Source organism: Phyllobates terribilis, unplaced genomic scaffold (assembly GCF_046119375.1).
Source record: "Phyllobates terribilis strain yellow unplaced genomic scaffold, ASM4611937v1 Scaffold_12__6_contigs__length_324123572, whole genome shotgun sequence".
Taxonomy (NCBI): domain Eukaryota; kingdom Metazoa; phylum Chordata; class Amphibia; order Anura; family Dendrobatidae; genus Phyllobates; species Phyllobates terribilis.
The window spans coordinates 252,393,878-252,418,046 of record NW_027362772.1 but is presented as its reverse complement, the minus strand read 5'-3'; the positions used below and the strand labels follow the sequence as shown (position 1 = coordinate 252,418,046).

The following is a 24,169-nucleotide window of genomic DNA, read 5'->3' as shown; positions in this document are numbered from 1 at the left end:
TTCATTCAAATGTGGAGATAGTTTGCGCTGACACTAATGTACTCTGACCCTGCAGGACAGCTTAAATTTCTTTGGAACTTGACTGGGGGCTGCTGATCCACCATCCAGACTATCCTACGTTGTACCCTTAAATTAATTTTTCTCTGCCGTCCACGTCCAGGGAGATTAGCTACAGTGCTATGGGTTGAAAACTTCTTAAGTTGCGCACTGTGGACAGAGGAACATCAAGATCTTTGGAGATTGATTTGTAACCTTGAGATTGTTGATATTGTTCAACAATTTTGATTCAAGTCCTCAGACAGTTCTCCAATCTTTGTTTTCCATGCTTAATGTGGCACACAGACACACAATGCAAAGACTGAGGCAACTTCTCCCCTTTTTCTGTTTTCAGGTGCAATTTTCATATGGCCCACACCGGTTGCTTGCCACAGGTGAGTTTGAACGAACATCACATGCTTGAAACAAAGCTGTTTACCCACAATTTTGGAAAGGTGCCAACAATTTTGTCTAGCCAATTTTTGGGGTTGTGTGTGAAATGTCCAATCCGCCTTTTTTTTACGCTTTTATTGCGTGTTGTTCCAATACACAATAAAGGAAATAAAAAGGTCTAACAAAAAATGTGTAATTGCAATAATTTTCTAGGAGAAATACTTCATTTTCTGGAACAATTTCAAGGTTGCCAACACTTTCAGCCATGACTGTATGAGGCCATTTATTTTGGTCAGGAGACTAGTGGCTGGTCAGGGAATTGCAGTCCAAACACAAATACGTCTGAATGAACATATGTTTAAAATGTAACTTAACATTCCTTTATTTACTATCCTCCATGTGTTGCATAGTTCTAAATTTGTAGTATACTTCATTACTTTTTCTCTCCCAAACACTATGCTGCAGTGCTGTTGCCCAGTTCACGGTCCTTGACAAGTTGCTTTCACCTTCTGTTCAGCCAAGATCCATCCTCTATTTGCAAACAAAGTATAAAAGAGTACCCCCTGGTCTGAGCCTCTCTGGTCTCCTCTCCTGCACTGGTGAAAAGAGCTTCTAAAGAAACAAGAACTGGCCATGTGAAACAGCACTAAAAAAAAAATGGTGTTTGGGAGAAGAGGAAGCAAAATAAAAGTACAGTTAAGTCCAGAAATATTCAGACAGTGACCAAATCTCCGTGAATTTCAGCTCTGCAGGCCACTATTTAAAATGAAACAACTGAGATGCAATTAAAGTGTAGGCTTTCAGGTTTAATTAAAAGGGGTTGAACAAAAATATCCTGTGAAGCGTTTAGTAATTGCAACCATTTTTTCTACAAAGCCTCATTTGAGGGGCTCAAAAGTAATTGGACAAATTAACTTTATAAATAAAAAGTTAAATTTTCATACTTTGTAGAGAAACCTTTGCAAGCAAAGAGTGCCTGAAGTCTGGAAGCCATGGAGGTCTCCAAACACTGGGCTTCTTCCTTTGTACTTTGCTGGGCTTTACTGCAGCTGAATTCTGTTGCTTGTGTGTGGGGTCTTTCTGCCTTAAAGCGCAACAGTCAGCAGGATTGTGCTCAGTAAACTACAGTAAACTACATACACTGTCAGGTGGGCGACATTACACTGTTTAAAATGATACCTTGGTTGAGGAAATCCATCCTGTGGTTCTTGTGTAATCTTTACTTTCAGTTTGGAGATAATGATATGCTTGTGCTTTGGGGTGGCCTGTGGGGGGAGCTCTATCTGGTGCTCTGTTAATATATTCATCTGAATGCTCTTATGACAGCTCACTGTGCCTTCACTGACCTGCCTCCCATTTTACCTAGCCCCGCACTACTAGATGCATTATGTAAAATAGGAGGCAGGTCAGTGAAGGCACTGTGAGCTGTCATAAGTGCATGAAGATGAATAAGTAAAGCGCCCCTCACAGGCCGCCCCAAAGCACAAGCATATCATTATCTCCAAACTGAAAGTAAAGATTACACAAGAACCACAGGATGGATTTCATCAACCAAGGTATCATTTTAAACCATGTAATGTCACCCACCTCACAGTATGTAATTTACTGAGCACAATCTTGCTGACAGGTGTGCTTTAAGTTTTGTCTTAAACATGTAAAATGCTGGTAGAGATCTCTGGGGCAAAGATCTGGTGATTGACTCGACTTTTGCAGACTATTCCACTCTTTGGCTTTAAACTTCTGGGTTGCTTTCGCAGCATGTTTTGGGTCATTATCCATCTCTATTGTGAAGCGCCGTCCAATCAACCTTGCTGCATTTAGCTGAATATAAGCAGGAAGTATCGCCCTGTACACAGAATTCATCCGGCTGCTTCTGTTGTCAGTCACACCATCAAACACTACTGACCCCATTGGAAGCCATGCATGCCCGTGCTGCCTCCATGTCTTATAGAGGGTGTGTGGGGCTTTGGATTGTGAGTAGTTTCAAGCCTTCTCCATACTTTCTTCTTCCCATCATTCTGGTATAGGCTGATCTTCGTTCTGGCAAAGTCTAATCTGTCCTTTCTAATTTTTAAGCCTGATTAATGGTTTGCACCTTGTGGTGAACCCTGTGTTTGCGCTCATGAAGTCTTCTCTTTGTGGTAAACTTAGATCCTGAAAGACCAACTTACTGGAGAGTGTTCTTCACTTGGGTGGATGATGTGAATGGGTGGTTTTTTCCACCATGAAAAGGATTCTGTGATCATCCACCACAGTTGTCTTCTGTACATGACCAGGTATTTTCTAATTTTTTTTTTTTTTTTTGCTGAATGTACCAAACTGTTGATTTGGCCACTTAACATTTCTGTTCTGATGGATTTCTTTTTTTTTTTTTTCAGCCTAATGATGGTGTGTATCTTCCATTGACCGCATGTTGTGGGATGACAGCAACAGCTTTCACATGCAAATGCCACACCTAGAATCAGCCTTTTACCTGCTTAACTGATGATGAATTAAAGAGGAAATAGTCCAATTACTTTTGGTCACTTTAAAAAGAGGCAGGTACTTATTGAAGTGCTGTAATTCCTAAACATTTACTTTAACTAGGATGTGAATAGCCTCAAATTAAGGCCGGGGTCACACAAGCATATAGCACAGCAGAGTGCCATCGAATGTTTTATCGGATAGCACTCGGCCCAATGTTATACTATGGGGCAGTGAAGATCAGCAATTATTTTCTCACGCCGATTCGGCATGAGAAAATGATAGCAGCATGCTGCGATGGGCATCGAGACTTGGCTCACACGCACCCATACAAGCCTATAGGTGCGTGTGAAACATTCGTCTGCACTCGGATGTCACCCCACTGCAATCCGATATACGCCGAAACAGGCAATGAAGGAGATGGAGAAATAACTTTATCCATGTCCTCTGCAGCTGTGCTGCAATTCTCTCATGCGAGTGATCGGAGCACAGTGCGCTCACGCTCGCAGCAGAGTGTCATTAGCATATAACATCCAATACGCTTGCATTGGATGCTGTTGCTAGTGTGATTCCAGCCTAAAGCTGAGACAGCACTTTAAGCCCATACTGATTACCAAAACACATTCAAGATAGGTTAACAGCTAAAATGTCAAAGCTTGTGTCACTGTCCAAATACTTGTGGACCCACCTGTATATTGCAAAAGTAATGCCTGGAGAAAAAATAAGTCACTATTTAATTGTTAACATGCTGCATTTTTTAGCAAAAGAACCAGTTTTCCTACAATTGTCATGTGTGAACCTACACTAAATACTTCCTTAATTTTGCTTACAAAGAACCTGTCACGGTCAAAAGTGGTCAATTCTTGCCCTTATTTTATTCCCACTGCTCCCCTGAGTATTTTGTCTTTATATATTTCTGTCTTCTGTTGTCTACCAGGGACTGTAAACTAGGCCTATATTCTGGAGATTATCAATGAAGTCCAGTTTCGCAGGCATGTCAATATGCATGCGGACCAGGCTGTCCATCAGTGCCTATTCATTAGTGATCACAATTCCCTGTATTCAACCTGTTGGGAGTGCTTCATACTCTCATCTGTGACACTGAGAATTATGGGTCTTATACAAGATCTGTCACGACAACGTGGAGAGGAAGAAGAGATGGGGTGTTGGACAAACCTCATCTTATGTGTCTAGACAAATTTGATGCATGCAATTGCCACATCTGGGATAGCAAATAAAATAAGGAAAGAGGGAGAAATTCTGTTTTGCTTCCAATGATTACCAGCCATTGTAAAACAGTTAATAGAACTTAAGGGTCATTAGTAAATTTACAAAACTAAATTTGCAATGAATATCAGAAGTATGTCACTGAAAAAAGCAAATAAGGTTTTAATAAAATATGGTGAAGTATAAATAATTAAAAAAAAAAAACATACTACAGCACGGTGGCTCAGTGGTTAGCACTGCAGCCTTGCAGCGCTGGGGTCCTGGGTTCAAATCTCACCAAGGACAACATCTGCAAGGAGTTTGTATGTTCTCCCCGTTTGTGTGTGGGTTTCCTCCGGGTTCTCCGGTTTCCTCCCACACTCCAAAGACATAATGATAGGGAATTTAGATTGTGAGCCCCAATGGTGACAGTGATGATAATGTCTATAAAGCGCTGCGGAATATGTCAGCGCTATATAAAAATAAAGATTATTATTATTTACTACAGTATCATTTACGAGATGGGGAGGTATTTGCACAGGATGTTTCATCTGGAGCATTCATGCGATGGATCAGGGCCGTGCAGTGACTGGACTGTCATGTCTACCAGCAAAAACGGTCCGCTTTTCTGGCCAGTATTAGTGAAAAGGAAAAGGTCTTATTAACCTTGTCATCAGATATAGGTAGAGCGATACACATTTATTTTTGTTTACATTGTCGGCACTCCACATGTTAAACACATTTAATATATTATTTTTTTTTATTCATTATTTTCTGTAATTAGTAAATTATGCCTGGTAAAGGGATGGCATATCACAAGGATGCGATATCCCTTTGTGATCACAGTTTCAAGATCCCCAATGATCCTGTAAATGAAGGAGCCATAGAGCCAAGCGGAAATTGCAGTATATTAAATTAGTGATGCGGCCTCTTCATTCTCAGGATGGGTGGCAGTATCAAGAAGATGGATCCAATTGAACATAAGGAGAGGTGCAGACGACATTTTGATATTTTTCTATACACCTGAGAAAAATCGATCTGATTTTGCCAAGTGCAATCTGATCAGACCTTTTTCTCGATGAAAAAAAAAAAAAAGTTTATCCACCTTCTGTATAATGTCAGTTTGTGAAAATTGGACAGCACTCTGATGTCACCTGAGTGTGGTCCGATTTTTTTCCACGACCTATGAAGTTGAATGGGCGAGTGCCATCCGATTCTTGAAGGTAAATCATGCATGCTGCGATTTTATTCCTTGGACCGACTGTCAAAACGATGGTTAGCACTCGTTCGAGTTATACAGTCGCCTGCACGAGCCCTAAAGGGAAGTCAAGACCCAGCGATTATTTTAGGACATGGGAATACTCCTTTAATATAATGCCTTCAAACTCAAGGATTAGATCCTAAAGCTGGGTGGAAATTTAAACCTAGCATATGATGGTGCTTGGAAAGAATGAATCAGCAGGTCAATGTTTCCACAAATGAAACATTGCACCAGCAGACATACAGCTGACGCAGTGAAGACCAGCCCTACAAATTGTATACACAGGTTATACTTTTATACTTACCCATAATATGCAAAAAAATAAATTGTAATTTGAGCTCCTCTTTACCAATAATCGATGGTGGCAAGCCTAAACCGAGCATGTACTCTGCACAGGCTTCACTTCACCAATACACTAAAAACAAAGTGTATGTTACTAGCACACAGCAGATTCACATGCATCAGAATTCCCTGAAAACCAAGCGATACCACAGTATTGATGTTATACCTTCCTACTATCACATAGTTGAGCTGCAAATGCAATGATTTGCGCCTTTGAGAGTTGAAACCTTTTTGGTTTACATAAAATGCAATCCTGGGGATACAGTTCTTTGTCTTTCTTAAGCAGATCATTGTACATCTGTTCATATGTGGTTTTGAAATCGTAAACATTAGGCTTGTCTGGTGCTGGGCCCGGAAGTTTCACGTGTGTTCCTGTTCCAAAGGACCGGACATTGAAGGACCGTTTGCTGAAAGAAGAGAAAAAAAGACAATTTTAGATTCAAGGAAGACTACAAATATCATTCCACATTCTGCAGAGGGGTTTAAAGTTTCACAACCATTTATAGTACATTTTGCATGTTATAAAATGCTATAGCTAAATCACCGAGAACATACTGCAATGTAAGGCTCTGTTCACAACAGTGTTTTAAAATCAGTTTTTGGAGCAAAGTAGATCCATGTGGAAAATTGACCCATTACAAAACGGATGCAAACACACGCAGAAGGGGTCAAGTAACAACTAAAAGTGCAGAAAAAAGCGATTTAAAAAAAAAAAAAACACAAAAAAAAAAAACACATGTACATCATTGCTAGAAAAACACATGCTATTAGTATATTATATTTACAATTTCTGAACTTTTTTTGGTAGGCAATTGACCCCTGGAATAAAAGGGGGTTTTGGAGACCGATGCAGACAGGCTATATAGACTGTACTGGCCCATTTATCATTAAAGGGAACCGGTCACGTGAAAAAAAGCTATTAACCAGCAGGTTAATAGCGGTCAGGACTTGCTCGATGCCTGCACTTAGACCCCTGCTGCTGGGAGGAAATGAAGTGTATTCCTCCCGTGAGCGTTTGGGTTTCAGTCATGGAGGCGGCGCTGGCACGGGTTCGGACACCGCTTTGTGTATAGACGGCGGCATCTAATCACAGCACTCGTACTGACCGACAGACGACTAATGCTGAGCAACCGTCAGTGCTGGGGGTTTGGTTACCGTCGCTGCTCTCTATACTCAAGACTGGCGACTGAACTGGCGCCGCTCCCGTGACTGAAACCAGAACGCCTCAGGGAGGAATAAAGTTAAACCCCTGCTGCAGGAAGGAAAGTGCTGGCGTCGGGCAGGTTCAGAATGCTATTAACAGTGTTTTTTTTTCACTTGACAGGTTCTCTTTAAGGACTACTTCAGGTGAAACTATTGAATGTCTGTGTGCTGTCCATATGCAAAACTGGAATAATATGGACAGCACAAGAACCAAAGCAAGTCACTGTGGTAGCGCACATGATCATTTCTAGGGCTCACTCCCATTTGCAATGCATTTGGACAAGTGCAACCTGATAAAAAAAAACAAAAAACATAGAATTACAATCGGGTTAACGTTACCCTATTGTGCAGCTCAAATCTGCAATTATTTTCTCATGCCGATTCTGCACGCGAAAACAATCGTAGCATGCTGCAACTGCATCCGCAAATTGGATCGCACACACCCATAGTCTATGGGTGATTGTGAAATATCGAACTGCACTCTGATATCACCCGAGTGCAGTGCGATTCCTGCCGACGTCGGCAACAGAGGAGATAGAAATTAGTTTCTTACGCTACTCCGCAGCTGTGGTCCTCTTGTGCGAGAGGATTGGCGCACAGAGCACTGACACCCAGCTCACACGCGCAGCAGAGCAAGAGTCGCGTGTCATTAGTATATCGCGCTAGTGTGACTCCGGCCTTACACACTCATACTGACTGATTGTGAGAAAAAAAGTTCACATATGGATTATCATCCATATGTTGTCCTGTCATGATAGAAAACTGTATTGGACCTTTATTAAATGGTTTATGTAAAAAGACAAATCCCTTACAGATGGACAAGACTTTTTTTAAGCAACACACCAGATGTGACTCACATGGATGGAAAGATTCTAATTTTTTTGGGGACATTAAATGACGATTTTGCCTACGCTCATGTGAACCCAGACTAAGAATGAAATGAAAAGGTAGCAGGATCTTTTGCAGTGCATTCACTATTTAGATAATACCTTGGCATACATAGTTAAGACCTGACTATTTATGCTGGTCAACACCACAAAATTTTACAACAATGCTTCCATGCATAAATTTAGTGGCACAAGTTCAACCACTAACATCCAAAAACAACCAGCCGCCAGCCTCAGAAACACCTACTACTGAACATTCAGCCTCTCCACCAGAGCGCCACTGACAAACTCCTGACAGCACCTCATCTCCAGGGACAACAGAAGGATCGGCCATTGAAATTCAGCAGGACAGATCCTCATCTCCTCTGACATCTATTGGAGGGGAATGGGAAAGCCCCCCATATGCATTAGATGACCGGCTGACCCTAAAGATTTCAGCGAAGTTCACCCAACTTTAGCGTAATGTGCATGGGGGCTTTAAAAAATTACTCAATTGTTTTTTCACCCTCTAAACACGTGTAAAATGTTAGCGTAGTGCAAGGGTGTTAATATACTCACTGCCCGCCATCTTCTCTGGTATCCACACCTTCCCAGCTCTCTACCGAATCATATGATGGCTCTTGCTACACGCTGGCTTCACACTGGACAATGTAAGCTTATAGAGCATCAGAACAAGGCTCTATAGACTGACAATGTAAGAGACTTCTAGCTCTCAGAGCGCAATGTGATCTGGAATTGCTGTTACGTGACTCAGAAGAGGACGGAAACAACGCTGGATGAACTTATTCAATATGACGACCCAATGTTGTCATCAGTCTTGAGTGCAAGTGCTCGGGTATGTACCAAGTATCGCGGGTGCTCGAGTGACATGCTCGAGTCCCCGCCCTGCATGTTTCACAGTTGTTACTAGTTTTTGCATCGCCATATTTTGAGAGCTATAATTTTTCCATATTTTGTCCGACAGTCATGTAAGGGCTTGTTTTTTGCGGGACAAGTTGATGTTTTTATTGGTACCATTTTTGGGCACGTGACATTTTTTGATCGCTTTCTATTCAGATTTTTGGGAGGCAGAACAAAAAAACAATTCAGGAATTGTTTTTTTTTGCTGTTTTTTCTTATGCCGTTCCGCGTGTGGTAAAATTGATAAGGCATCTTTATTAGGGTTGAGCAAGTATGTTCTGTCCGAGTATTCCTCCCATGTAATAAAACTGTCAAACAGTCACAAATCATGCACAGGGAGCGATTCAACCACATCTCTGAGCAGCTGTAAATACTCGAGCAGCTGTAAATACTCTGAGCTCGGCCCGAGCATAATCGGCGAAAGGGTTAATAGAACATACTCGCTCAACACTAATCTTTATTCTTCGGGTCAGTACGTTTACAGCGGTACCACATTTATATTGTTTTTTATGTTTTGGTGCTTTTACACAAACTTATTGGGGGAAAAAAAAAAATTGTACAGATTTATTCTGCGAGCTATAACTTATTTTTCAGCTGATGGAGCTGTATGGCGGTGAAGGACCACTCCCTGCACATTGTCACAGCTGACACCCGGTGCAATCGCCCCACACCGCTTGTGTGCGGGCGCAATCCCATTATTAGGTAATAGTACTTCCCTGGCCCAATAGGCCCAGGGCACAAGGATGTAATATTACTACATACGTCAGAGAGGGGTTAAGTAACGAACCATCCAGCAACACCACATTTACAAGAGTGATTCACGTGGCCAGCTTATCAAAAGAGGAACCATGGATGCCATCAGGTAAGAGGCAAATCTCAGGGCTCCCATCCAGCGACCATAGATTGCCAACTTGGGTATAGATATAGCTATATCTATAACCCTTGCATGTGTTCGTGCGATGCTACTCACAAATAGCCAGCCAGACAGTTGGCTAAATGATACCCGAGACAGGCAGGCTGCAGCCTGAGCTGAATCTATGACCTGTCCTCCATGTTATATTAAGTCTCATATCTAGGGTGTCCAGCGAGCACCCCTAGTTCTATTAGGCAGGGTAGCACAAGACTGAGGGCTATGGTACGTTATACACTTCCATGGCACATCGTGGCACGAAGCAGACAGAAGCCTGGACAGCATCTCTGTACCAACTCATCAAGCTTTTCACAGCCATAGTCTGCCTTCCTTCACTCAGCATTCAGTCTCATGTAGATATGAGAATTTTCAAATTTTTTTTTTTTTTTTAAATGTTTGAGAAGTTATTGCAACCTCTGTATGCAGGCATGCTGAGTGATGCAGTTTGCAGCTAAGAGCTGGCCGTGTAGTGAAGTGATTTCACAGCATGTTTGCGCATCCAAACAACAATAAAAATGCTTTTACCTTCTGTCATTTGTAAGCCCCGACACTGCGCATGAAAGTGGTTTTCATCTGCTACACATGGAATCAGCTAGAGGCTATGTGCCCAAGATGCAGAAATGCTCTGGATTTTTCCTGAGCGTTTCTGCATCTCCCCTGGCAGAAAAAAAACGCATGCGGATTGTACATGCGTTTTTCCTGCCAGGGACATGCGGATGTGAAGCGTTCTTCACTTGCATTTCCGCATGCGGGTTGACAAGCGCTTTACAAGCGATTTTAGCATCACTTGGAAAGTGCTTGTCAACTTGGTCACACTATATAAATCCATGCAAAAGGCATGGATTTTATATAGTGTGACCGAAAGAATGGTAAAAAATAAAAATATAAATCTATACTTGCCTTCCGATGGCCACCGCAGTCTTGCTTCCCTCCGTCCTGGCTGCCGGCAGATCGCGGTACACTGAAGGACCTGCCGACGTCAGCGTCGCGTGACCCGTCACATGACTAGGACGTCAGCGCAGGTCCTTCAGTCCATCGCGATCTGCCGGCATGAGAGGAGGAGCGCACCAGGGGCCGCCAGAAGGTAAATATAACATTTTTTACTTTATTTTTTTTACAGTTTCTATGGTACCCGGGTCCGGAGGAGAGCCTCCTCTCCTTTAGACATGGGTACCATCCGCACATTGAACGCATGTATTCCCCATGTGCTTATCTAGTGATGCGTAATCCATGCTTTCTAATGCAAGTCAATGGCGGTGAAAACGCAGCACTTCCGCAAAATAATTGGTAGTGCTGCGTTTTTTTCCGCAATGATAATCAGCAGCGGAAATTTCCGCAGCATGTGCACAGCACATGCAGATCATCATTGGGGAAAATGGCAGGCCTTCTACCATGCGTTTAAGTGTTTTTGCCGCTGCGGAAACGTTTCCGCAGCGGCAAAAACGCTTAAAAAAAACGCATGGTAGAAGGCCTGCCATGTCCCCCAATGATAATCCGCACGTGCTGTGCACATGCTGCGGACATTTCCGCTGCGGATTATCATTGCGGAGAAAAAACGCAGCACTACCAATTATTTTGCGGAAGTGCTGCGTTTTCACCGCCATTGACTTGCATTAGAAAGCATGGATTACGCATCACTAGATAAGCACATGGGGAATACATGCGTTCAATGTGCGGATGGTACCCAGGTGTAGAGGAGAGGAGGCCCTCCTCCGGACCTGGGTACCATAGAAACTGTAAAAAAATAAATAAAAAAATAAATATGATACTTGCCTTCTGATGGCCCCCGATGCGCTCCTCCTCTCATGCCGGCAAATCGCGATGGACTGAAGGACCTGCGCTGACGTCAGTCATGTGACAGGTCACGCAACGCTGACGTCGGCAGGTCCTTCAGTGCAGTGTACCGCGATCTGCCAGCAGTCAGCACCGAGTGAAGCAAGACACCGGGGGCCATCGGAAGGCAAGTATAGATTTATTTTTTATTTTTGTACATTCTCTCGGATCACACTATATAAATCCATGCCGGTTGCATGGATTTATATAGTGTGACCAAGTTGACAAGCACTTTCCAGGTGATGCTAAAAATCGCTTGGAAAGCGCTTGTCAACCCGCATGCGGAAATGCAAGTGAAGAACGCTTCACATCCGCATGTCCCTGGCAGGAAAAAAATCATGTACAATCCGCATGCGTTTTTTCTGCCAGAGGAGAGGCAGAAACGCTCAGGAAAAATCCGGAGCATTTCTGCATCGCGGGCACATAGCCATAGGCTGGAATCACAAACCTATGGCGGTTTAAAGTGAGAGCCTGGGTGCATCCAAGAAGCAGAAAAAGAAAAGACTGATTCTCTATCCACATCTGGAACACAATCTGTAACAAGAACTTTCATGTATGATTCCAGCCCTAAACTGCTGATTGGTATATAGGATTACAGTATACAGGGAACCCTCTCCAATAGACCACAAAAGCCTCTGCATCCACTGCCCCCTTTACTTTGGCAGTATAATCCATTTTTTAAATATTTTAACTTCACAAATAAAACAGCATAAAAAGAAACAGAAGTATAATAGGCGAAGCTATTCCATGCAACACTAATTATGCACTATGTATATACCAATTAAACAACATGAAGAAAATCCAGTATCTGCAGCAATAAAGAAAGCGACATATCTACACTTCTAAGATAAAAAAAAAAAACACGTCAAGGGGGGGTGGCAGAGACAGGTCTAAGCGTTTAAAGCTCAGAAGTCAGGACCAAGGTCTTCCTAGCCCGAAACGCATTTTTTTTTTTTATCTTAGATTTTTAAATATGTTGCTATTAATAGTCATGTTTTAAAACCCCTCTCTATTGCTGTGGATGCTGGGTTTTCTTGCTTTGTGTTCTCGGGAGTCTGCGCAGTTTGCCCTGTACGGATGGCGCTCGGCTTCCTGCCGTCTGTTATGCGTTGTGCAGTAGGTAGGGATCTAGTGCGCAGGGAAGACAAGAGTGACTCACTGGCGCCTGCGCACAAGTTCCATGCTCCACAAGGCTATACGGATGGCAGAGAGAAGAGTGCCGTCCATACAGGACAAACTGCACAGGCGCGGGATCTGGCTGGGAACTGCACATCACAGGGCCCTGAGACGTGCAGGGGAGGTGGGGTGACTATGGAAATGAAGCTAGTAGGCAGAGATTTCTTGGTGTCCGGACGCAAAGCTTGGCAGAAATAATTTAATAAAAAGGTATTTCACAGCACTCAGACCACTAATATGGGCCATACAGGTAAGTATAGATTCACATTTCTATCACCTGTATGCCCATATTAACGGTCTGATAGGTCCCAAGGGGTGACAGATTCCCTTTAAATGTTTAGACGCTCACTGACCACTGGGAGCAAAAATGCTCTGCTCCTTCATTGCAGCAATTGGAATCAAAACCCTTGTGATTTGTAAAAACTTCTGAAGTGTCTAAAATGTTACACAATTAGGGTTCTTTAACAAGCTAAGTTTTGAGGTCTGAACTATTCTCTCTCCATCTTCATCAGCATTGTATATTTAGTAAGGACTTCTACGTCTGTCTATGGTTGCATATAGGTATTTTTTTTTCTTTGCAGATATGAGCCAAAGCTTTTTTCAAGTCTGCAGCATATGAATTCTCAGGTTTTTTTTTTAACCATTCAAATGAACAGAGAAAAAAAAATATGCACGTAAAACCGCATCAGAAAGTAAAAAAAAAAAAAAAAAATACATGATGTGTTTCTTCCCACTATTTTAAAGGAGTGGAAAGTACTGCAAAAACACTGACAGAATTGTCATGCTGCAGATTTGAAAAACGCTTTGTTCAAATCTGCAAGAAACAAATCAGTACAAGATTCTGAAATCTCATTCACATTGCAGGTGCTGTAAAATAGCAGCAATTTTTTTTTTTTTTTGCAAAATTCATTTACAAAAATGGAGGCGTATGAACAAGCCCCTACAGTTATCTTAAAATCTGCATCATGTCCTCCATCAATATCTTGTCTACACAAGTTGTGATGAATCGCTAACCTGGAAAGGAATAGTAAAGGCAATGATCAGGAATTTAGATTTTGAGCCAAATAAGGACAGCGAGAAGATCTGTAAAGTGCTGTGGAATTAACGGCACTATGCAAGAGTAAAAATACATTTTAAAAGAGAATGTGCCGACCGGATTTCACTTTCCTTCAATCTATTTGAAAAAGCTACATCCACATATAAAGAAAAGTCCAACAATATTTTTACCTAGACAATCTGCTCCTGTTACTAAGAAATCAGAGTTTGAATTGATATGCAAATGAGGCTGAAGAGCTATGGTAGATCTGAAGCCTCTGTCACTCCAGCTTTATTCCCCCCCCCCCCACACTTCCTTCTTGAATAATAGTGTGTGCTGTGTGACTTCAGGCAAAGGTGCTGTCAGTCAAGCAGGAGGAGGCAGCACTAGGATGCTAATAGCTGGAGTGACAGTGGCTTCAGATCTAACAGTTCTTCAGCCTCATCCGCATATCCATTCAAATGCTGCTTTCTCAGTCATGTAAAGGATATTGCTGGACTTGTCTTTGAAACAGCTACTTGTGCATATCAATAGTTCGGGGGAGGTCGGAGAGTGAAAGCCCGCTGACTAATTCAATTTAAGGCAAAGTGAGAGTACCTAAACATAAAAATGATCCCTTTGCTAGGTATGCAGATTCTATGTACATAAAGCAATACATAGTTAAAACAAACATCACTAGTAGCTTTTATGTTTTGCTTCTGTAGGATTAAAAAAGAAGAAAAGAAACCTGTTTATAGTATATCACACTATATGGCTAATATCCCCTTATGTCAGTAAAGCCATATTTAATTACATCCTATAAATTTAACAATCCAGTCACTGCTTTCAGCAGAAAAATAAAAGCAGCAGAGAGCAAGGAGTCAACCATATGACTCAAGGCTTCACCCTGCTGAATAAAAGTTACTGCCCTCATCTAGTACTTCTGGCTAGAATGAAGCAACAGGCCAGAATCACATGCAGACAGATACCAGTCTCCTTCAATTTTATCTTTTGCCAGGGCTATTTGAGTCATAAGTATTGTGTAATATGCAACAGGGAAGGACAAACATTAACACTAACTTGGCTACAAACATCGTAAAAAGAAATACAGATGACAGACCAAATCTGCAGTAACAAAATGGTTCCCCTGTTAGCATATGCCTGGGAATTGAAAGAATGAGCATGTTGTCTTTCCTTCTTTTCTCAGACACCTGAGGAGAGTGAGGTCACCCTTATCCGCATTAGATAATTATTGGCAGGCTCAGAGGACATAGTCAATGTGTACTGCCAGGTTACCTGTGGACTTGAAAAGCCAGTCAGACAAGTTCAGAAACCAGTATGGTTCTCCCCTGCCCTACAGTTTCTCTTACTGTCAGTCTCCTAGTAGCTTCAGAGAAAACAAAACCAAAAGGTTTTTTGTTTTTTTTAGAAACAAACAAAACAAACAAAAAAAAAGGCAGAGAAAAATTAGATAGAGTATGGAGGGGACAGGGAGTGAGTGATGAAAACCTGAGGAGCATGTTGGTGCAATATGAAAGAGGCACAAAGAAATAATTCTGCACTGGAATACAGGTCAATTCCAACATGTTTGGCGTCAGGCTAATATATTACACCGATCTCGTGCCCATAATCCTCCTTGCTGGACACTCCCAAAGTCTAACTTAATAGAATAATGAGAGCAACTTATTTTCCTCCGGATCATCTAAACTTTCCCCTGTCAATTTTTGCCCTTCTGTTTTTCATGTCATATGTACCATAATTAAGGTTACAAGTTAGTAATTTGCAACTTAACAGACTTCAGGACTGATGCTTTGGATCTACTTTGTTCTAGGTCACTGGGTGTGTCTCCCTGTCCCACAGGATGTGCAATTGTGCATCTTATTTCTTATGGCTTGAATTGTTATATATATGGTACTTGTAAGATCTAAAACATGGGTCAAGGCCTAAACACAACAAAATAAGCAGAGTATTGCAGGCAATTCTAATAGCGTTAGTGTATGTTCACACATTGAGTATTTGCTACAAAAAAGTTCTGCAAATGTCCCATTCATCTCAAATAAGCGCATTAAAGATGAGTGACACCAATTTTCAGTCACAGAAATTTCTGCAGCAAACTCTGAACACGTGAATTCACCCTTAGAGGGAACTTGTCAGATGTAGGGTTACTGATTTGGTTACATCGCTGCAAAGGAATATTGCTTAACTGAGAAAATAAACTTTACATTTTATGAAAGAGGCACCACAAGAGCACAAGGGCAGATCTCTGAATTATTCCAAAGTGCTATTTTTTGGGTCTGTTTTGGTGAGAATAGTGAATTATTGGCCCTGAACAAGTGGAGATAGGTGGGCAATAACTCATGATCGATGCCCTAGCTGGGAGTCTGCCCACCTTCTCTGCCCTTGCAGCTTGATATTCTCAGTGAAAAAAAAGTGATGGTATCAAAACTGCAGCAAGCAGCCCCCGAAAGTGACACTGCTGAAATCGGGGTCTCTGCCCCTACATCATGCTCCTCTCAGATGGAGCAGTAAACATTTGGTGACTTTAAAATTTTAAATTATGAAGGCAATCATTTCTTTTATGTTCTGAGATATCTAGTCAACAAGTATTACCAAAACAGAATAAGCTTTCATGTAATTGTTTTAAGAGTCAGTAACATTTTACTGTGGAAACTTCCATATACTAAAGGCACATAAAATCACACTAATGAATGCATAAACCATCTCAGCCTTTCATGAACATGGAGCTACAGAAAAAGCTAGGAGCAGCCGAGTCATTTCTGTAACTTACATACATTTCTATAGGAGCTATGGCAACAGCACAGCTCAGGCGCACTCTGCCATCATCAGTGGTTGCAGCTGAATGTTAGTCCGGTCTCCGCCATGTAAGGCTGGGAATAACCATTAATGTGTGTAAAACATCTATGCAATGACTGCGTGAAACAGGCCAATTTCTGATGTGTGTAGCATAATATATGATGGATTCATACACCAAAAACAATCTTATGTCAACTTTGGGAGATTAGTAGTTTCTGTACTTTTCTGCCCAAATTAAATCACTACAGCCAAAAATAGCCAAACACTGCATTCTCTGGCAGTCCCATAGACAAATGGAACAGCGATGCACAAACTCTACTCCATTCAAGGCGAGACTATGCACAGCCCTGTTCTAGGAATTGTTGGGTGTCCCAGTGAAGCACTCCCATACGTCCCCCCAAATCAGTGTAAAACATAAGTGTAGTCTAGCATGTGTATTAATATACTCATCCATTACGTCTTTCTCCAGTATCCAGCAATGTTGCAGTCCTCCAAGTCATGTGATAGCAAATCAGACTATCCTGATCACACTGCCTCTGTGAGCCGTAAGTATGTTACATTGTCAGTCTACGAGCCTTGCTCTGATGCTCAATAGGCTTACATTGTACAAGCCACTTCCGGGTCACACAGAGCCCAGGGTCTGAATTGCCATCATGTGACTCAGAAGAGGACCAGAACATTGCTGGGTACCAGAGAAGACCACGGTAGGCAAGTATCTTACACACACACTACCATTTACACTGGTTTAGGCAATAGACAAATCATTCAGCATTTATTCACACGGGCCGACGAGCAATGAGACACAATGATTGCTAATATAATAACCCTGTCACCATAGAGTAATCAGTGCTGCCTGTAATTTTTTTTTTTTTTTTTGGCATTAACGATTCAATCACCCAATGAATAAATGTTTTGCTCGTTCAAGTGATTACCAGCATTATCTACACTAGCGGATAATTTGGAAGTGAGCCTCCCAATGAAAAATCATTGTCTGATAATCTAGTAGAGTACATGCACCATAAATTACCCCATTGATAACATGGAGGGAGAAAAAAAAAAGGGGGGGGGGGGGCGGGGGTTGTAGTCCAGCTATATGGAAATCTTAAATTCAAATTTTATTCAAAAGTTTCCATAAGAAAGATGGAATAGGGGATAATGCTGAATTCTGGGAAAACCCCTTTGACTGAGCCTATGCTGGTAGCTTGTATAGTATAATGGTGCTTTCACACTCCTGTTCAGTAGCTCTGTCGGGGTTGCGTCTGAGTCGAAATCCCGATTTGCAGGATCGGGCCATAGACTAACGGTATCGACAGAGCGAACATGCACTTTGCCGTGCATCATTTTTGGATGTGTACACCTACTAGAGACAAACACCCAACACGGTTATGTTTATTATGCACAAGGTCAAGACCTATTCTCCTGACATGACTTAGTACGTGGTTGTCACCAACACAAGGCATCCAGGGCACAAGTGCCAGAATTCCCAGAATTTCGTATATTAATACCCAGACTGCAAAATCCCATGGTTGACATCTGAACCTTTCATCTTTTGCTCAAAGTTACAATTTTAAGGGCAACTAAACATATTTTGATATGTTAAAGCAAACCTGTCACCAGGTTTGACCGATATGAGATAAGGCCACCAACTTTCAGCCTTCATATACAGCATTCTATAATTCATGTGCTCATAATTTTGCTGAGTGCTTCTGTCCTGTGGTTTTTGCAAACAGTGGTGTTATCAGGACACATACTGTATTTCCCCTTGGTATCCTAACACTATGGACATAATAACCAGGCAGGTAGTTGCTATTTAACTGTGTTGTGGACGGCATCAATCTCTACCGGCACAGTGGTCACCGACCGCTCCTACAGGAGATTCAGCAACTTCTGCTGACGTTACGTCAGCAGAGCAGCAGCTTCTCTTCTGCTCTGTTGACGAGGCGTGACTGCCGATGTCATGCTGATTGACAGCCGGAGCCACACTGCCCAACTGCGGGGAGCTGGCTATCAATTAGCATGAAGTAGGGAGCTACGCCTCAACAGAGCAGCCCTAGAAGAGGAAGAGCTGCTCTGGTGATGTGGAGTAGCTGATTTGCCGACAGAAGCGGTCGGTGACCTCTGTTCTGGCGCCGGGTTGAACAGGAAGGTAGTTAGCAACTACCTGCCTGTTTTTTTTTTTCTCCCCACCACAGGCCTAAAAACTAATATAGTTCTGGATACACCCCACATCATAATAAAAGTTAAGGGTGCTTTCACATTGCGTTTTGTCCCCGTCAGGGCATACGTCCGAAATCCAATGAAAAACGGTGTCCGGTTAAATGCGCCGACGGGGCCGTAGACTGTGATGATGCAGACAGAGCGAAAGTGTGCATCATTTTCAGGAGTGTCCGCCTACTGGATGCGGACACCCGGACGCAAACTACTACGTCCGAGTGTCCGCATCCAGTAAACTGACACGTTCGCTCTGTCTACATCAGTCTATGGCCCCGTCGGCGCATTCGCCCAGACCCCGTTTTGAGGAGGATTTCGGACGATTGCCCCAAAGGGAACACAGAATGCAATGTGAAAGCACCCTTAACATCGTCTCATTGACTTTTTGCGAATGGTGTATCATGGCTGGAGAAGCCGGCAAGATGCAACATAAAAACATTATGATTTCCATTATGGTGCAATGTATCCTCAGCATACTGGGGTCCTTGGCTGTGCTGCGTGTTGCGGCAACAGTTACCGATCAGCCCCAGTCAAACACCAGCTCTCAGATCCCCTCCCCCCCCCCCCACCTAGTCAAATAATATTTATTGAGTAAATGCAAAACATGAAAAGTCCATACGAGTTAGGGTATGTGCACACGATGCAGAAATGAAGCAGAAAATTTCTGCATCATTTCTGCATCTCCCTGGCAGAAAAAACGCATGCAGATTGTGCATGCGTTTTTCCTGCAGAATACATGCGGATCCACATGCAGATTCACATGCGTTTCCGCATGCAGATTGACAAGCGCTTTCCAGGCGATGTTTAGCATCACCTGGAAAGTGCTTGATAACTAGGTCACACTATATAAATCCATGCAAACAGCATGGATTTATACAGTGTGAACCGAGAGCGTGTATATACTTACCTCCGATCGCCCGCGCTGTCCTGCTCAATCTGTTCTCCCGGCAACTTTGAATTGAAAGACCTGCCGACGTCAGCGTCACGTGACCCGTCACATGACTCTGACGTCACCGCAGGTCCTACAACTCACTGCAAAGTGCCGGGAACCAAGCGGGAGCGCTGCGCGGGCCGACAGAAGGTAAGAATACATTATTTTTTATTTTATTCTTCTTTTTACAGCTTTTTTAATGGTACCTGGGTGTGGATGAGACTCTCCTCTCCTCCACACCCGGGTACCATCCGCACATTAGAACGCACCAATTACGCAAGTACAGATGCTGTCTTGCGGAATTGGCGCGTTCTAATGCAAGTCAATGGCGGCGAAATCGCCGCGTTTCCGCAAAATTAATTGACATGCTGCGGATTTTTGACCGCAGCGTTAACGCTGCGGAAAAATCCGCATCATGGGCACAGCACATGCGGATTTCCATTGGGGAACATTGCTTCCCTTCTACCATGCGTTTTTCATGCGTTTCCGCGGCGTTTACGCAACTGCAAAAACGCCGCGGAAACGCATGAAATACGCATCGTGTGAACACAGCCTTATACCACTATGAACAGATTACTAATAAAACAATCAGCCAGGAGATTTCACAATGGACACGCAGGGCCTTCATGTAGCCTCACTGTGCCCAGTAATCTTAGCTGTTCAGCCTAAACTATCCCTTGGCAATGTAGGCAGACTTGTAATATACATATATTAAAAACTGTGTCCCTGTCTATTTCTCAGTAACAAAATGTCAGATCGTAGATATCAAGGCATCATTTTAGTCAACTTCTTATGACCTGCCTGTCCGTATAGACGGCATAGGAGGAGCATGTTGTAGGTGCAGAGCACCAGTGGCTGTCGGACAATCGTTCTGCTGGCAGCTCTCTCGTCCACCCGAACTCTGTTTCCTCTATCAAAGCCTCCTCTGCCAATGGATTATCTCACAGACAAAGCAATCAGCAGTCCAAAACCTAATATACTGGATCATTATCTACCCCCGCCATCATCTATCCGGCCAAAAAGGTCAGTATCGGTGGGCTCGGCTAACAGTCTAATGCAGGGGTCTCAAACACGCAGCCCCCGAGACTCCACTGTGCGGCCTCCATGCCCCTGAGCTCCAGAGATGATCATGTCCAGGGTGTCAGGTGACCAGCAATTGTTTTCAGTTGAATGTGCGTCAAAGGACACACATTCAACTGAATAGTATGGCGCAGGGCTGTGGAGTCGGTAAGCCAAACCTCCGACCCCAACTTCTCAATTTCCATGACTCCGACTCCACGACTCCGACATACATGGCTAATGTTTAACTGATAAGTTTACTGTAACACAGATTCATCTCAGCTAAAAGTCTACACCCTTAGATCAGGAATAGGACAGACATTTATAGGACAGTAAATAACTTTCCCAGATTCTTATGAAAAAATATTCCCCACAAATTGCATTGAACTACTGAACCCAATTTATTATATATTTTAGGAGTCTGTCCATTTTATACCAACTCCACCTCCACAGCCCTGGCATCGCGGCACAGCGACCAGGTCTCTGCACCACAATACATAAACCAGCCATCGGCCGGCAGCTGACGTGGCAGTGCATGATGTCATTGCCATGCACCGCCACGGCTGCGGAGGACGCTATTCGATGAGGGAGCGAGGTCAGAGGAGTTTTTTTTTTTCACTGTATGTGAAAAACAGAATATAGGGCACCTTACCGCAAGAAGGGGGGAGAACCCTAGGTAGGGGACCTTACCGCAAGAAGGGGGGAGAACCCTAGGTAGGGGACCTTACCGCAAGAAGGGGGGAGAACCCTAGGTAGGGGACCTTACCGCAAGAAGGGGGGAGAACCCTAGGTAGGGGACCTTACCGCAAGAAGGGGGGAGAACCCTAGGTAGGGGACCTTACCGCAAGAAGGGGGGAGAAACCTAGGTAGGGGACCTTACCACAGGAAGGGGGGAGAAACCTAGGTAGGGGACCTTACCACAGGAAGGGGGGAGAAACTAGATAGAGGACCTTACAGCAAGAAGGGGGACATTTGGGCTAATTGTTAAATAATATTACTGTATAGGGCAAATTGGGTAGGGACAGAAGAAAGGAAAACATTTCTTCTAAATTAAAAAGAAAATCTAAGTATTTCGCCACTAAAAATAATGTTTCATGTAAAAACTGAAGTAAAAATGAAAAAAACTTGTTCCATAACATGTGAAACACCATAAAAAAAAAAAAAGCCAAAATTGGTACAAAATGATCAAAAATTCATATAGAACCAAAATGGTATCTTGTCCCGAAAAGAACGCGGCCCGTTATATTCAGCTTTTTACTATGGGGGCCCATTTACCCGGCTGAGTTTGAGACCCCTGGCCTAACGTACATAGGAGCATCAGCCGTGTAGCAGCGTCACGCTGCCATCTTTGACCCCGGGTGACGTTCGTCACATCCTTAAGACGCCCTCTTAAGTAGGCAACATTTAGCTCAGTTTCCACCAGAGACAAGCAAATCTCTTTGTTACGACCAGAAATCATTCAGTCCAAATAAAAGGGTCTCGGGGACCTCAAGACCCTGACACTTAAAAATGAGGAAGGGAATGGGTTAAAAAATAATAAGATTTAACCAGTTGTGGCCTGCCCTGCTGCCAGACTGGACTTTCCGGTGCGGACCACGTCAGCATCGGGAGCAGGAAAGGCGGCTATGGTTGTGTTTTTAACCCCTTCCCAGCCATGTAAAAAAAAAAAAAAAAAATTAATAAATGGTGGCCTGATATTTTCCATTTTGCTAGATTCGTTTAAATTAATTTCCTAAAATAAACAAGGGTTTCTAACAAATTCAGTTATAAATCTGTAATTTTCACACATCTGAGAGGGAAAATAAAAATAGCCACCAAGGAGGAATGTGTAGGTAGATATGGCCGCTCCTGGTGTCCTCCATCAGATACTAAGGCCTGGAGACATCAACCCGGACCCGAACTACACGCACAGACCACGCCAGACACGGAACAAGGAGCGGAGGCTGCGCCATTACCTGAGGATGTTGTGCGCCTCCATGCTGCGGTTCTGGTTGCTGGAGCACACCACGGCTACACGGAGCGGTGTGGACGGCATTATTGTGTCAGGCCGCCGAGATTTCCCCTCACGAAAACCTCCTGACTCGGAGGAGAGACTGTGAGGAGGACCGCAGCCGCTGCTAGCAGATGGCGGCACTTCCGCCTGCGCTCCGACACCACGGGAACTAAAATGGCGGCCGGGCGGGGAAATGACGCAGGGAGGTGATGGGGGAGGCCGGCTGAGTCATGGCGCCGGTAGTGTCGTAACTTCTGCTGAAAGGAAGTCACACCGGGGTGAGGTGATTTTTTTTGAGGACCTCATTTTAGCCTCCATTCTAGATACTTGAGCACTGAGGTGACTACAATGGCGGTGACCCCATCATCCTCACAGACTCCATTCTAGTCTCCTCATTTGGTTTTTTATGGGTTTTTTTTTTAGCAAATTACTCGAGTTTTTAATGAAGGAAACATCAAAAGTCAGACATGAATTTTTTACACTGGTATTTTTTATGTATTTGGGAAATATTCTTTTTTTTCCCCCCTAATTATTAAAACATTTTTATTGTCGCTTTTTGTAATATAAAAAAATGTCACTCGGCGCTGATTGTTCACTTTTGCCGTATGTCCAGCAGTCCTGTCCACAGCACCGGGGAGAGGTGTAAAAGAGTGCCGCCGACAAGAGTCATCATAGGAACTACACAGAAGTGATATCAGTTATTACAGGGATGTCCATACATTTCTGGTGTCATTTACACCACTTTTCAGATGTAAATTATATTGACTCTGTCTCTGTCTCGACCCTCCCTGCAAAACTGCCCGCTCCTCAAAATGGTGGTGTTGGTTGAGACTTGTGGACATATAATAATCTTTATTTTTATATAGCGTCAACATATTCCACAGCGCTTTACAGACATCATCATTGCTGTCCCCATTGGGGCTCACAATCTACATTCCCTACCTTGGAGTGTGGGAGGAAACCCACGCAAACACGGGGAGAACATACAAACTCCTTGCAGATGTCCTTGGTGGGATTTGAACCCAGGACCCCAGAGCTGCAAGGCTACAGTGCTAACCAATGAGCCACCGTGCTGCCCTATGGACAGTACAGTGCTAACCAATGAGCCACCGTGCTGCCCTATGGACAGTACAGTGCTAACCACTGAGCCACTGTGCTGCCCTATGGACAGTACAATTCTAACCACTGAGCCACTGTGCTGCCCTATGGACAGTACAGTTCTAACCACTGAGCCACTGTGCTGCCCTATGGACAGTACAGTTCTAACCACTGAGCCACTGTGCTGCCCTATGGACAGTACAGTTCTAACCAATGAGCCACCGTGCTGCCCTATGGACAGTACAGTGCTAACCACTGAGCCACAGTGCTGCCGCATATACAGTACTGACCAAAAGTTTGGACACACCTTCTCATTTAAAGATTTAGGACGTACTAAACTGCATATTGGGATGATGGGCTGCAATGCTAGACTCGACCACTAGATGGCAGCACATTTTTCAAATGCTGACCAGGAAATGACTTCTGACCTTGATACTG

General features: G+C 43.3%; 1 protein-coding gene across 1 annotated transcript in view; it reads right to left on the bottom strand.

The window, feature by feature from the left end:
* Positions 1-22,835, bottom strand: part of SSU72 (SSU72 homolog, RNA polymerase II CTD phosphatase) — a 54,468-nt gene extending 31,633 nt beyond the window's left edge. The window contains exons 1-2 of the mRNA XM_073656838.1: positions 22,596-22,835; positions 5,965-6,108 (exon numbers count right to left, since the gene is read on the bottom strand). Of these exons, the coding sequence (XP_073512939.1) occupies positions 5,965-6,108; positions 22,596-22,675 (224 nt within the window). The 5' untranslated portion in view covers positions 22,676-22,835. The remainder of the gene's footprint in view (positions 1-5,964; positions 6,109-22,595) is intronic.
* Between the last annotated feature and the right edge of the window lie 1,334 nt (positions 22,836-24,169).